At 47.3% G+C, this 14,920-nt stretch overlaps 4 protein-coding genes across 4 annotated transcripts; 1 reads left to right on the forward strand and 3 right to left on the reverse strand.

The window, feature by feature from the left end:
- Positions 1-2,287: 2,287 nt before the first annotated feature.
- On the forward strand, positions 2,288-4,242 carry COCSADRAFT_78911 (uncharacterized protein; the record flags this gene model as incomplete). The annotated part of the gene is made up of 3 exons (XM_007697739.1): positions 2,288-3,121; positions 3,179-3,676; positions 3,730-4,242. The coding sequence occupies 3 exons, from the start codon at positions 2,288-2,290 to the stop codon at positions 4,240-4,242; spliced, it is 1,845 nt and encodes a 614-aa protein (XP_007695929.1).
- A 70-nt stretch (positions 4,243-4,312) lies between these two features.
- On the reverse strand, positions 4,313-5,513 carry COCSADRAFT_33221 (uncharacterized protein). Its single transcript, XM_007697293.1, has one exon. It carries the CDS (start codon positions 5,382-5,384, stop codon positions 4,794-4,796), a length of 591 nt encoding a protein of 196 aa, XP_007695483.1. The 5' UTR covers positions 5,385-5,513; the 3' UTR covers positions 4,313-4,793.
- A 420-nt stretch (positions 5,514-5,933) lies between these two features.
- Positions 5,934-7,109, reverse strand: COCSADRAFT_33222 (uncharacterized protein). Its single transcript, XM_007697294.1, has one exon. It carries the CDS (start codon positions 7,101-7,103, stop codon positions 6,057-6,059), a length of 1,047 nt encoding a protein of 348 aa, XP_007695484.1. The 5' UTR covers positions 7,104-7,109; the 3' UTR covers positions 5,934-6,056.
- A 328-nt stretch (positions 7,110-7,437) lies between these two features.
- On the reverse strand, positions 7,438-14,725 carry COCSADRAFT_196252 (uncharacterized protein; the record flags this gene model as incomplete). The annotated part of the gene is made up of 13 exons (XM_007697740.1): positions 14,528-14,725; positions 14,442-14,471; positions 14,228-14,335; positions 13,303-14,172; positions 13,122-13,255; positions 12,354-12,559; positions 12,203-12,304; positions 11,807-12,026; positions 10,045-11,710; positions 9,412-9,990; positions 9,208-9,362; positions 9,058-9,159; positions 7,438-9,007 (listed from the first exon to the last, which is right to left on the reverse strand). The coding sequence occupies exons 1-13, from the start codon at positions 14,591-14,593 to the stop codon at positions 7,438-7,440; spliced, it is 5,808 nt and encodes a 1,935-aa protein (XP_007695930.1). The 5' UTR covers positions 14,594-14,725.
- Between the last annotated feature and the right edge of the window lie 195 nt (positions 14,726-14,920).

Raw genomic sequence — 14,920 nt, forward strand, 5'->3', positions numbered from 1 at the left:
CCCTGGACCACCGCCCAGCTTGTCCAAGACGATATCGCGCTCAGCGCCTAAAAACTGTGTATAGCAAGTCTCAATACTGTATCAATGATTGCCCCCACGTCCGTACCACTACTGACCGTTGACACGACGATATCACGTTATCGTGTTCATTGGATAGGGGATGTTAGGCAGCAGCTTGGAAACTACACCCTTGCAGCTCGTGCTAACTATAATTAAGGCCAAGTTCGCGTGTAGCGAGTCGACATACCCTGAAGTGCCACCTAGACTCCCGTAACAAGCATGTAATTATACTTCTAAGGATGACGCACTTGGAGATAGTTGAAATATATGAGGAGGTGAACTTTGATCTCACTGCTATGAGCAACAACCACAAGAGTAAGCTGGAAGAGCTGAACTTGACGGGGCTAGCTGAGATATTAGGATTGGAGATATTGTTAGCCTCAAATCACCTACTCCGTCTCCGTGTTCTTTGAATGAGTGGTTGCTGGGGCATACGCCGTGCTAATTCTTCTCAAAAAAAGGTACAGTAGTCAACAAAGGAGAAAGCTTCCTTGAAGCTTCTTTGGCATAAAAATGCAACAACTCTCACAGGCAACATAAGGGGGGGCGGGTGCACGGGATAGATTTTGGTGGTATGGATGTCATGAGCTAGCTAGTCTAGGCTTAGAAAGATCCCTGGGTGCATATATCTAGGCCATGTCACGTGACTATGACTCCTCACTGCGGCAACTTACAACATCGAAAATAAATATATGTTAGCACTATGTTGTTCTTTGGAGATAATTTATTTATTTTGCTTTCATAAAGGGAGTTTTGCTTTCTAACCATGGCAATACTCTCTGCGTGTTTGTGGCTGACAAGGCTGAGCTGCTGCCGTGAGTGGGGCTGTGCTACGTCGGTGCCTAGATGATGTCCCAAACACCGAGTTCAGTTTGCTCCTCACAAAGCATTGTCCCACTGATACCTAACTACATTTTTCTCAAAATGTCTTTAAAGACTTAGTACTACTTTCCAGGAAGCATCGCGCAGATAGTATCTGATGTCTAGAGACGGATTCCGAGGCAAGCACTCTGAAGGAGGCTTGGGAAGGCTCAGAATCCCAATTTCCCCTAAAGATGTTAGATATTCAAGAAGAAATAAAGAAAAAGCAAAGGGTAGGTTTAATTCTTCTTATATGGGATGTTACTAAGGTCACTACCTAATAAAATTACTAGAGCGAACGGCTGTCTGGCGTCGCAATGCGCTTATTCTCACTGATCCCTATATCGGCCTGGAGAACATTGTCAAGCACAACCCCAGACTTCCAGGCACATGCGAATGGATCAAGAATGACGACTGCTACCGCACCTGGCTGACCAGCAATAGCACCCATGTCTCGCGGCTGTTATTGATCTTGGGTCGCGCCGGCATAGGGAAAACAGTGCTATCAACGTTTCTTCTGGAGGAACTGCAGAGACACATTTCAACAATAGATCATACGGATCTGGTGTTTTTCTTCTGCGACTTCAAAGACAAACGGCGCAATACATGTACTGCAGTCCTCTACGGGCTTATAACCCAGATTATCACGAAACGCCCAGGGTTAGAAGAGTACGTGTACTCATATATCACAACACTGGAAGATATCCAGAAAATCCTAGAGGAAACAGATGAGACCCTAGAAAGACAAGAAGAAACGTTGGAGATTCTGGATGTGTTGTGGCAAATCTTTGCTGGATTAGTCAACTCTGTGGAGCTGGGTACAATATTTTGCGTAATTGACGGACTTGATGAGTGCGAGCAAAGTATGTTGGGAGTGGTGAGATCAAGACTTAAACACTTATTTGCAAACAGAGCTCGATCAAAGAGCAGGGGAATTTTCAAGTTGGCGATTTCCAGCCGCTATATTTACGAGCTGGGAAACTTCATGGAGATACAACTGAATCCAAGGAGTGACAGGTCCCTTCTTGTAGAGACACTGGCTCATCTGGCGTCTTTGTTTCTTCACCAGGAAGATTGGGACGGGAGCCCGGATCTACCTGCAGATGTAAAAAAACGTCTTGTGGTGTTCGCTCGGTACAACAGAGATTGGAACAGGACTATATCGGACAAACATATTGTTGTAGAAGTAAGGAAACGTCTTGTGGTGTTGGCTCGTGACCAGAAAGATTGGAACAGAATTTGGGATCTATCAGACAAAGACATCGTTGCGAAAGTAAAGAAATCTCTGATGTTGTTGGATCGTGACCACCAAAGTTGGGACAGGAATTTGGATCTATCCGAAAATGATTCTGACCGAGCTTCTGTTATGTCTCAAGCGGATTCAATTTGGTCATCAGCATCTCTGGGCTCCACAGCGACCGGGATCTCAGCTGCCAGTGGCTACAGCGCCGTGGAAATTGAAACGGCCACCAACGAGCTGCTGCGCATCTTCCTTGAGCACGAATATCTGATGACGCTGTATAAAATTGCTCTTAAGCGAAATCTTATTGGACCAGATAGGCTGGAGAGGAATGTTCGACGGTTACTAAAAGGGTTTGCTCGAGACTTGCAAACGGCCGCTGATACAGAGCTTAAAAGACTGGCGGCACGCCTTGTGTCTATGAAGGCTACTTATGTTGCTCGATCTGTGATTGAACAGTATCAAATTTCGCAGCTTCCGAATTTTGGAGGAAATCCCAATTCAATTGATTCATCCCAGACAAACGCTGGAGGCTTGGGCAAGGAGGATGATGAGGACGAGGAGGAAGCGGAGGAAGACAAGGATGATGAAGAGGACGAGGAAGAAGATCCAGAAAATCACATCGACGAAGACCTTATTCAAGACTTGTCCGATTTTCGATGTTTCTTAACAGACGGAGAAGCTTTTGCGTTATTTCAAAGAAAACTCGAAGCGTTCGTGCTGAATAAGCCTGTCGAAGAAAAAAGCAGTGAGAAGGAAAAGGTACAATTGCCAAATCAGATGCCGAATCCAGTATCTGAAGTGGCCTTTCCCATGAAACCCGAAGAAGAATTCATCGAAGAGAAATTTCATCGGAAACTTTTGAGTCGGAGTCAAGTGGCGCTCGAGAACTTGTTTATTGCAGCAGGTTTCTTGGAGCCGCCTCTCGAGCCTGGGATGATTCGTGTGAGATGGAGATGCGTAAGTAGACATCAGAGGTAGACGCAGATTTCTAGGCAATCACTAATCAAATAATAGAGATGCGGAGAAAGCTTCTTTGGCGATGCGATGGAGTACCGTCGCAATGGGATCCATGAACTCACCGACAGAATGAGCCGTTCCACCGGTGCCAATATCACTCTAACTTCGTACAGTAAGATATCCACAAACCAAAACTGGAACTTCAAGTTCCCTGCTTGTGCGCGACGATTTATTGTTACTTCTTCTTCTTCGGCTAAAGCAACTGCCCCTAACTATGGAGGGGGCTTACCGCAGTACAACGTTCCCAATCATTGTGCTCCTTCGACGTCGTCAGCGCCGACTACAAATACACCAGCAGGTTCAAAGCTTACACTTCATCTTCTAGCCTGCGCGCACCGAAACCAACGGCGGAAGTGCCTGTTACAAGATCCTATCGACTCTGTGTCTACGGATCGAGGCTTGTTTTGCTTCATGAAACGACAAATACGGCGCAATCATAGTCGTGTTCGGAATATCCTAGCAATGAGAAGTATACAAGGAATGTTCTTTGTCAAGGTAAGTCTCAAATTAGCAGATTGACAACAAAGACAAAGTCTGAAAAATATAAGTTTCGCCTACGTATGGGCAACAACGTCGAGGTCAGAGACCATAATCCATGCTGTACCTCAACGAACCCAGCCATTTGTGAGTGCATACCTCCAAAACCAAAGGTCGAACCATCCCAGGACGCCGAATATCGCTGTTCACCAGCTGGACCTCTAGCAACATGGCCCCCAGTCCTGTCACAAGACTTGATGCATATGCTTTCCTCGCCACAATGCATCCATGAAGATGAGACATGGGTTCTTAATCAACTACCAAAAAGAACAGCTGGGGAACTCCAAGCATACGTAGGAAAACCAGCAGAAGGCTGGGGCATATACTACAAAGAAGGGATTGACTTTGACATGATCATTGGTGCAGTATTCGCTGTTTTTCTCTTCGGCAGCCTCCTTTTCGGTATTCTGTGGACCGTGCTGAAAAAGGATATTCAGAGTGCCTTTGGGGTTAGCGCTTATGTGGTAACTGCGATTAGCGTCTTCGTAACATGGGTGGCGACTCGTGCAAAGAATCTTGGGTAGCTTTTGTAAGAAACGTCGTCTCTTCTTCAATGTGGAAATTGGTAATCTACCGAGCAAACATAAATAATAACATGGGTTTTATTTCTACGAAGAAAATGTGTTGATTCTACTACTTGATAATCACCAAGACGCCATAAGCGGGACCTACCGCTCGCCACTGACTGTCTCCATGTTCTTTCCCTTGTTCTTCTTCTTTTCAATTTTCTCACAATGTCCGTAAATGTAGCTCCAAAACATCATGATAGAGTAAAACTGAGCAGATTTCACTCCTTCCTGGCCCATGTATTCAGAATCTTGATGCCCCAAACTCCCAAACACTAGTGGCCGTTCACCAATCGACAGTGTCTACCCATGTCAGATCTGATGTATCCAGGCCCGCTATGATCCCCACATCTTGTTAATATCTGCAACTTCTCAGCGGATCCCATATGTAATAGAAGTTCTCCATATCCCAGTACTCTTGCTCTACTCTTTCGCCCCAAATCCAGCTTATATCAGCCGAGCCACAACGCCCTAAAGTTACAAACTCTTCCCCCTATTACCCCCACCCTTCAAACCGATGGACACGGCACTTCAATAAAATCCCACACAGTCCCCTCCGAATTCCAATCCCTAATCTTAACCCTCTGCCTCACCACACCCGCCGTCTCCTGCGCACAAACCCCCATCGGCAAAAGCTTGTTTTCCACAAGCACCAATAGCACATACCCGCCCTCGGGCCGCTTCCTCACACATATATACTCCCGGTCATTATGCGTGTCGACCGCGCACCGGATCCAGCCGCGACTATCGTACCCCATGTACCGCGCGGAAACCGGGTCCCGGAAGCCCAGCCATCCTCTCCTCTCGACGCAGCGCCAACGGAAGGTGCCGAAACCGCCGGGTTTGTCGAGGATGATTTCGCCGTCGAGGAAGGTAATTACTTGGCCTGTGTCGTGGGAGCGGATGATGAATGTGCGGCCGGGCCAGGGGATTGAGGATTGGAAGCTTTCCCATTTTTGGTGCTCCTTGGTTGTGGTGGGGTTTGAGGTTGTTGTTGAGGGGGTGCAGACGGGAGATGTTGTGCAGACGGTGGGAGAGGTGCAGACTGTTGATGTTTCGGAGTCGATGTTATCGAAGATGATGGGGTAGACTTGCGCCATTTTGTAATCTACTACTATCTGGTGGTCCTGGGTTGGTGTTGTGTGGACTTGATGAAGGGATACTTTTCACGCGCGAAAGTTTAACTTTTTGCATGCGTAATCACACGACAGCTCAAGAAGTTACTCCCTTTGTTGACTTTGTTTATCTGAACATGCGACAAGCATTTATTGGCTATTGCAGGGAGAACGATCAAAGTGTTCGTCCTAAGCGCCAAGGCTACCCATGTTAACGTGGCGCACCCACATTGGTTCGTAGGCTGCAGATTATCGTCCACGTTGTGTTTGTGGCGAAGAAAAGAGGGGCCTCTAGCAGAAACAAATTCAAAGGTGGAACGATTAGGATTACTCAAGTGGTTAATCTTGGGGTCATAAGCTGAAGGGATGCCCTATCAGAAGTGCGAAATTGGGTTCGATTTCCAAAGGGCGGGACCACTACTGTGCGGGGATGCACATCAAGTACACGTACAGCATCCATTAGTGCCATTGCTTTCTATTTTAGGATTTAAAAAAGGTTCTCGCATTCAAAGACTACGCCTTACGTTTGCTCATAAACTATCGTACATAACTCTAAATACTCGAAACAACAGCGACTATCCAAAACACACAATTATCCAGTTCCCCTTGTCTTCATCGTACAAATCTTAACATGTATTTAGCTCATTACTACTACAATTACGTTCCCCCAATCTCTGGATCAGGTGTCATCCACGCACGCTCGATATTAACCCTATATGTTGGATGTCTCCGTGCGGCTCCAGGCCCTTTTGTCCTCTTAAACCCGCTATTCCTCAGACTCTGACGTCTCTCATACCTAGCCATAACAGGTCCTTGTCGCAAGTCCCGCGGCAAAAAATTAGGGACGATTCGGACGCCCGAGCAAGCCATGCAATAGGTGATGTACTCGGGTACACTTGGCCGTTTTGGTTTATTACCGCAAGGACACATGCGGCCGATACCCTGATCTCGGCGTCTGAGGATGGTGGCGGCGGAGACGCGCATGGAGCGTCCATGATCCTGGTTGACATAAAGCCGGGCTCCTTTTATGACGGGCTGGACGCAGCTGTGGAGAACGTCTTCGGTCATCTGGAAGGGATTGAAACACAATTCAAAGAAGAGCCTGTCGCGGCAGGCATGGCAACAGTCGATTGCAGGAGTATCAACTGTCCATCCTTCGCACATGCAAAGGTTTTGATAGCCGTTTGCTGCAGGCCATTGTCGTATATGCTGACTCGACCTGGCATTCATGGGGTTGAGTGTTCCTTGACGTAACCAATATAGTTCTACTTCATCGTAGATGCAACTGCGACAAAGCTGGCTGCGAATACCGCTTCCAAGATCAACATTGGAATAACTATTGATGAGTGCAAGCCTGTTTGGAAACAAAGGATGCCCTTCATGCAGCCTGCAATTACCGCAAGTTCGAGTTCGATCTTCACCGGCGTGAACACCATCATTGACGTAAGAATTTGGTGTATTTAAATTCGCGGCCGCCAACCCTGGGCAGACTTGCTGAGTAGCGACATCGCACTGGATAATTCCTTCTGGATCTCCCGCTCCAAGACAATGTAAGAAATCAGAGCAATGCCAATCGTCCGTATCACCAAGTTCAATCCCCTGCTGCACAGAGCCAGGCGGCGTAGAGCTAGGTTCCTGGGTTGTTGTTGTTGTACCTGCACTCGATGTCTCTTCGATAACGGTTGTCAGCGGCGAGTTGTTCATTTTGGGGTTAGTGATCGAATGTTCTTTTAGTGTTCAACTTGAAAATCACTATATTCTAAATAGAGATGCTTTCTGTGTTCAGCATGCGTAGTATATATTGACAAGTGATGCAAAATAATCTTAATTCAGAGAAAGATGTCCTTTCATGAAAGAGCTGACAAAAGAATTCCCAACAATGGCTTTGTGCAGGATGGATGGTAGCGCTAATTGAGGTTCTAATGATCGAAGAACAAACACTGATTGATCGAGGACGTTGAACAAAAACACCTCCATATAATGGCATGCCTATATTTATCTCTTGTAGTGATTCTAGCAACAGCACTGGACTGGACGTTCATTCATCAACGAGTTCTACTATGTCGCCGAATTCTTCAAGGAGCCATGGCTCTAGGTCTTTGAGAGCGTTGGGAATTATTTTCTCCTCTGGTGAGACTGAGCAGGATGTCTTGTTAACAGCTTTTGCTAAGTGTTCTGGGAATTCTTTAGTAGTTGATGTCTGCTGGAATTCCTTCAACTGGGCGAGGGGAGGGCTATTCTTTCGGGGAGCAGGCTTCTCAGTCTTGCTGTCGTCGATATAGTTCGCTACCATATTTGGAAATACGCTTTTGATTCTCGAACTACTCATGAGTGTGTCAGAGCGAGAGCTTTCTCTTTCAGCTGGCGACTCATGGGATTGACAGTGGCCTCCAGTATAAGTAATCCTCGGCAAAAAGTTTTTCGTAATCCCCTTGACATCTGCGATTTCATCGTCTTTCAAACGCCGCGCCTCTCCCGAGATTTCTTTGTTTGCGCAGTCGGGAAAACCTTCCACAGCTTTCATTGAATCAAACTTGCCTTCATTGTTACTTTGTAGGCTATGCGAGTCAGCTAGGCCAACCAGCACGTCTCCAAGTAGTGAGTCATCATCATAAAACGTTTCAGACTCTGGAGAGATACTTAAGGCGATTGCCTCGCAATCTACAGAGTCACGGTACTCTGTTTGGGTATTGCAGTCGGATAGTGCACTGGGTTGTTGCGGAGGATCAAGAAAATCAGGAGGATCGTCAAACTGGATGTTGCCGTAGTCGCTTGAATCAAGGAATGGTTCCGTGACCAAAGGTTCCGAGAAAGAAACTCTGCCTGCATCACCCTGGTAATGGTAGTACGCCGGCTTCATATGCGAAATCGAGTGACTTGTAGAAGATAGATTACTACTCTTCGTAGTCTCTTGAATCTCGCTTTGTGCTTCCAAGTCATCCAGAGCTCGGTCCACCTTGTTCCTCTTTTCTTGCTGAGTGAGATCCAACTCTTCAATCTGAATCGAAGCTTTTCTTTTAGGTGCTGCAAGCTGGAGCATAGTTTGACTTGTTTTGACTTTTGGAGCAGGGAGCTTCTGTTGCGATTGCATTCGGGGTTCTTCTAGCTGAGAAGGTTTGGTCACAGGCTTCTTCTTTGGCGGTTTGTCCATGCCGTTTTTACAACACAAGTGTTTGCACGCTTCGCGGTCTTTGCAAGGGTGGTTACATACCCATTTACCATTTGCAAGCTGTACTGGATCTTGAGCAGTGTCCTTAACGACAGCTTTGCGTAGCCCTGTAAGGCTTGGGATCTTCCTGACATCCTTTTTATTGTTCGAAATAGCCTTGGAGTTGTTGCTCTCGACTTTCTCTGCGAGCGGATCGGGATATGCGTCGATATGGTCGAATTTGAGGTCTCCACAAGCAGCTTTCACGAGTGTATCATCGTCGAGTCCATCATCTCCAAAATCATCACTGGTAGTAGATGCTTTTGAGCTTTCTCTCGCATTCTCTGTGCGTCGCTTTGACATATTAGACTGATGTGGGGCCGATGAATCTAGAACAGAAGGTTTTGGAATTGGATACATGGATGGGGGTATCTGAGGTCTCACAGTGGCGCTGCGCATACTGCCAGCTTCAAAAGGTCAGATAATATCACTGTGAAAACGAATATGTGCATACCTATACCATCACACATGACATGACAGTTGATGGACTGGTCGTAACTGGTTAACAGAACCGTAACGGAAAGGCTTTGGCCAGTACCAAGTTTAGTACCACTAGGACAAGGTAAGTATCATATAGGCTGAGCGGAGCCTCATACACACCTGATGCGGGCAAAGTGTACTTTACGTCCATCGGATGTTTCCACCAAAAGGCAAACATAGATGAGCTTATTGTTGAAGCGCAGTGGTGGCCGCTCATTCATGAAGCCAATGGCTGCCTTGATCTGCATTTTGACTCCTTCCAAAGTCTTACCGATCTTTGTAATCATTAGCGAATCCATTAACAACTAAAATGACTTGTCTTACTGTGGAAGGCTGTTCTTGAAGCGAAACATGAAGCTTTGGAAAACACTTGATCTTCTCAAGAATCTGCAGGCCGTAAGGTGGGTTTCTTCCAACCACAGCTTCGATCCTATGTGGATCGCAACCCTCGAGATCTTCTATAGATTTGATACCCGCATTGACAAGCTTTCTTACAGCAACCACACCTAGAGTCTCAATCTGCTTCATTTGGAGCGGGCTATCGTCCCAAGCCTTTGCACCAAAACTCCGCTCGAGCATCAAAGCACTGTGAATACTGACAGCGTCGCCTAGCACAATTTGGCAGTCAATAATACATCGAATGAGACTACCTATATTTCTGAACACTATCATTGTTTCTGTTGCGTACTGTGATCTGTGTTTGGCCATGTCGCCATCCCATGAGATATCAGCAGACCCCAGGACAGATTGTATCATGAGCGAAATCTTCTGTGCTGGGAGATCCAAATTGACTGGAATAGTCCAACGAATCGAGGGCGACTTGTTCAAAACTTTGTAGAATGTCTTTTCGCCTTGGCGGAAACGTATATTGGAGTATTCCTTAGCTTGTGCAATAGCCGAGAGCTGAGTTTGCGTTAGTTGGTCACATAAGACAGATCAAGGCAATGAGTAACTCACAATCTCAGAGGGAGAAGACTTTCCTTCGAGTCCCATGAACAACTTCATAGTCTCAAAATGAACGTAGTACCGCGACATAGCATGTCCAAACTCGGTGCATGTGAAACGCTCTTCGCTGGAGACTAGATTGCTCTGTTGCAGGAGGTTGACGTCGCGAAAACAGATATCATCCACTTGCTCTTCAATACTCTGACCGATTCTAGACCCCTCAAGTTTGTAATGTGCGGGGTTCTGCTGGAGTCGAACGAAGAGAAAGGTACCTTTGAGCCATTTTCTTGCTGACGACAAATCGTAGATCGTCCCAAGGCCTATTTCAGCGTTCATATGATCAATCAAGTTAAGGTGAAGCTTGCTTTCTATAATTTCTTGACCAGTAACCATTTGTTCGTATCGTCGAACCTTTGTTTGGCGCGTCATAATGACAGCTACAGCAGTGTCGTCAAACTGAGGGCGGCCTGCGCGACCAAGCATCTGCATCATCTCTAAATCGGAGTATTCCTGATGTCCTGCTGGCCCCCACGCCATCGTGTTCTTGACGATTACAAGATGGCAGGGCAGGTTGACTCCGACAGCAAGTGTAGAGGTACAACAAATGACACTGATCTCGCCAGTGATGAAGCTTCTCTCAATTTGCATCCGATCTTCTATGTCGAGACCAGCGTGATGGAACGCGACACCTGAAGCAACTGTTTCCCTAAGTTCTTTATTCAAAAGCCGGATTGGTTTTGATGGTGCTTTCCAGAAGCGATCATTGTCCATTCTTGAAGACCACCAGCTAGCGATCAGCTTCGCCGTGTTAAGCGTGGAGTTTCTGGTAGCGCAAAACACCATTATCGGTTTACCTTCAGAGTAAGTAGCTATGACATCGTTTACCTTGCTATCAAGCACTTTCTCAAATCCAAATTCATTGTTGGTGTTGGACATGTAGCCGCAAACATGCTTTCGCAGTTTCACTGGTCGGAATTCCTCGCCAAAACTCTCGTTCGCGGCCGCAGTGTTTGGGTCTGTTGGACTTTTGCCAAGCCAAGTTGCGATATCATTGAAGTTGGGTACTGTGGCTGACAGTGCCACAAAGCGAACATTTGTTCCAATAGACTTCATGCGAGACACGACTGCCTCAAGGGTAGCGCCACGGTCCTCTTTGAGTATGTGAACCTCATCGATCAGAAACACTCTGATGAGTCTCATCAGCTTCTCGTGATCTCTCCACTTCCTGGTCATGCTATCCCATTTCTCAGGTGTCGTAATGAGTATGTTCGCGGATTGTACATGTCGGAGGTCCGATATATCGCTATCACCAGTGAGCTCAGCACACTTTAGACCGATCTTGTTGAACTTTGTTTCCCAGTCACGTTGTCGTTCTGAGCACAAAGCCTTGGTAGGTGCCTGATAGACAATCTTGTATTGACCAGTTGAATTAGTAGCAAATGCTCTGCATATGGCAAGCTCGAGAATCACTGTTTTGCCACTTCCTGTTGGAGATGCAAGAACAAAATTGTTATCAGAACGGAAGACTGTATCGAAACACTTGGATTGCACCGCATTAAATGTCGGGTAAGGGAATATTGTCCGAAGCCGATCTGGCAAGGTTACGACCGGGACGAGACGGATGCCCTGGCACATAGGAGGGGCATGCGGTATGGTCAAGAGAGTTTCTTGTAATTCGCTGGGATTTTGCCACCGACCACAAAGAGATTCCTGGTCTTCTCGTGGAGTCAGGGACAGCAGTTCCCCAAGGATACGCTCTTGATATTTGGGAGACATTACTTGCCCATGATGTCTCTGGTATCCATGTGCTTTAAGCTCTATAGTGTGCCGTCGAGTATCCCTAGACGTCTGGGTCCCTGAACCACATTTCGCAGTGGATGCGCTGGCGTGCTCTATGCGGCGCTGACTTGCTTTGAATGCTGGGCTGGAGGACTGGCCAACTTGAGGGTCGGGACTTGAATCTTGGAATTGTACAGAACCGTAGGCAAACCGACCTCGTAGGTAGTTAGCAGAGCCATCAGTTACCAAACTTCATCTGTACTGACTCAATTGGCTTCCCATGTCTTGCTCAGGATGCGATCGGTATCCACCTGGCAAGTCAATAACTCTTTCTTATGTGTCGGTAGTGTATGCTTACCCTGATTTCGATATATATGGTCGCCACGGCCACCATACGAGGGCTGTGATGGGGCGGGCGCAAACGACAATCTTCCATTGCCGTGCGTGACTTGCGGCTGTCGATCTGGATACGACTGCTGAAGCAGTCTCTCATCTAAAACTATTAGTCTTCTGATTCTAGACAGCCACGGTAATATGGGTACCAAAAGAATCGAGCTGAGATCCTGGGCCGTTGGCATGGTCGTCTTCAACGGTGTCGTACATGGGATCATCGTATCGGGCCACACGATAGCGATCTCGGGGAGCAGTCAGACGGGCCGGCTGTTTGATTTGAGGTTGAAGGATGTTGTAACGCGACACACGTCGCGAGCTACCTGGCTGTTCTTGGTGATAGAAGCGCTCGCCCATTCTGAGTGTGCAGAAATCAGGGATAGATTCGTTTGGAACACGGCAACAGAGGTGAAGTCACGCTTTAAAGCTGTGGGAATTTTTTGGAGTAGCATGTCAGGTGAGAAAAGTGGTTGCGAAAGAAGAAGGCACCATGGAGGAAGTTACGACTGCCGGAACTGGACAGTTCACACTGAACATCTCAACTCCCGTGAGCTGATCAAAGTCATTTATTGTATACTGTACTGCTGCGATGAAACCATGTTCTCGCAATGCCGCCTCCATGCCATTGCATAGATTGGTCGTGTCGCATTTGGCCAAGCGTTAGTAAAGAGTGAGGCCGTACCAAACAGGCAGCGGTCTGTGTACGTTATCTCACCAATTCAAGTCACTAAACATCATGAACAGGCCCATTTTTGTGTTTTACAGAACCTTGTTGTTCCGTCTCATACAAATCTATAAAATCTACGTTGCTCAGTCTTCAAGCTTCTCGTTTGTGAGCGTGTCGTTCTATCGTCGGCGATCCAGCTGATGGCTTGTGAGGCCTGTCAAAACTTGACGGACTTGGTGGTACATTGTCGTACCCGCGGTCTTCGTAAGGCCGCTCGACTGTAGTTTTCTGAAAATCGGCAATCTTCACAGACGATTGCTGCATCCCCCGCTCCGGTTTTGTGTAAAGATAGGTCGCAAATAAGACGATACATGTTCCCAGGAAAAACTGCAATTCGTCAGTATCGACCAACCAGCATTTCGCCGCTTACTTACTGATTGCGTCACCTTAAAATCGAAAAAGTATACGCTAGCAATGCAGCTGAGAAGGATGGAGATGGAGGTCGCAAAATTCTTGGCAATGTTGTCGGCATAATTTATGACCAATGCGACAATTACACCACCAGCTGCCTGGAACCCGATGGCAGTCCATACTACCCAGTTGTAGCCAACAAAGAACCCAGTCTTTGCTATGATCTCTCCATCCTTCCAAATCACGCCTAAGAACAGTGAGGGAAATAGCGACCAGAAGGAAAGCTGGCAGTTGCGCACCCACAATGTTGTGGTTTTGCCACTTGTCGAGTCCTTCAGAATCTTTTCGAACAACACTCCCGCTAGGCCGGATAGTGCGCAGGAGATCAGAACAGCAAAGAGTCCCACCCGTCTGTCCATATGCGGTACTTGCGACGCGCGATCTTCATGAATGCCCTCGTAAGATCCAGATCGCTTCGCCATTCGTGCTGCGACATTGTTGCCAAGACTGTGAAGCTGTTCAACGGTCTTTGTCCAGGGTGTGGATCCTGTTGCCGGTACGTCTGGTTGCGATAGTGCTTGTGGTACCTGTATAATGGATACACCGACAATGAGCAGCAGCAGAGAGAGCCATTTTCGTGTCGAAAGCGTTCTCCCTAATAACATGACACTGAAGATGGCTGTCGTCAGAATCTTGAGCTGGTAGGTGACCTGGAACGTAGCTGCATCCAAGTTGCTGACAGCCAAGTATTGAAGATTATTCTGTATAGTGTATATGACGGCGGGTACGGCAAGCTTCCAGCTTTCATTGGTGAATATAGCGGTCGTCAAGGTGCGCGAGAGCGTTGCGATAGTAGTATTCGATGGAAGCGATTTTGACATCTCGTACATTGCCTATTAAATTGTCAGCGCATGGCTCAGCGCCTGGTTTCTCCAGAAGCATTCGTACCATGGTCAAACTAATAGTCAGCTTGATCACTTCATTCAAGAAGACACTTGTGCTTGTGTGGTATCTTTGTCCTCCAGCCAAAGGCATGATTCTCGAGTAATGCATGATCTGGTTCGCGTCAGCCGTGGCATGAGCATGCTTCCAGTCGACCCCAATTCCCGTGCCTCTTTTCAGTCATGCTAAGGTTGTTGTTCGGATTGTGGGATGTTCATACCAGGATGAGGGCCGAGTTCTGGACTGTCAACTGCACAGCCGTTAGCTTACCTTTGACATGTACAGTCAAGCCGCATGTCTAGTTACCGTGACCAGAGAGAGGTGCTTCATCGACACCCCGCCCAGCGTTCCGGATGCAGTTCTCACCACCATCGTGTCTTCCAAGGTGCGCGATCGTTTCCTGAAATCTGCAGGGCAGCACAGCACATGAGTGGTGAGCGCGGGTTATAGTAGTATGCGAAAGGACAACAAAAGGAAAGTAGGTTTCTAGAACCTGGAACTGGCGCTGGTTGAAAGCATCTGGACTGCGTCCAGCCGCATATTTCCGCGCCGAGCCTCCTAACTCCACGCGCGCTACTGCAGGCAATACGACAGGGGTTGGCCTAGCGCCGATCGTAGCTTGGCGGTCTTGCATCTGCGTGCAGGCTGCATCCATACCGTTGGCTTGCCCTTCTTTGCTGATATGGCGAACAACGCGAA

This window comes from Bipolaris sorokiniana (assembly GCF_000338995.1).
Source record: "Bipolaris sorokiniana ND90Pr unplaced genomic scaffold COCSAscaffold_2, whole genome shotgun sequence".
Taxonomy (NCBI): domain Eukaryota; kingdom Fungi; phylum Ascomycota; class Dothideomycetes; order Pleosporales; family Pleosporaceae; genus Bipolaris; species Bipolaris sorokiniana.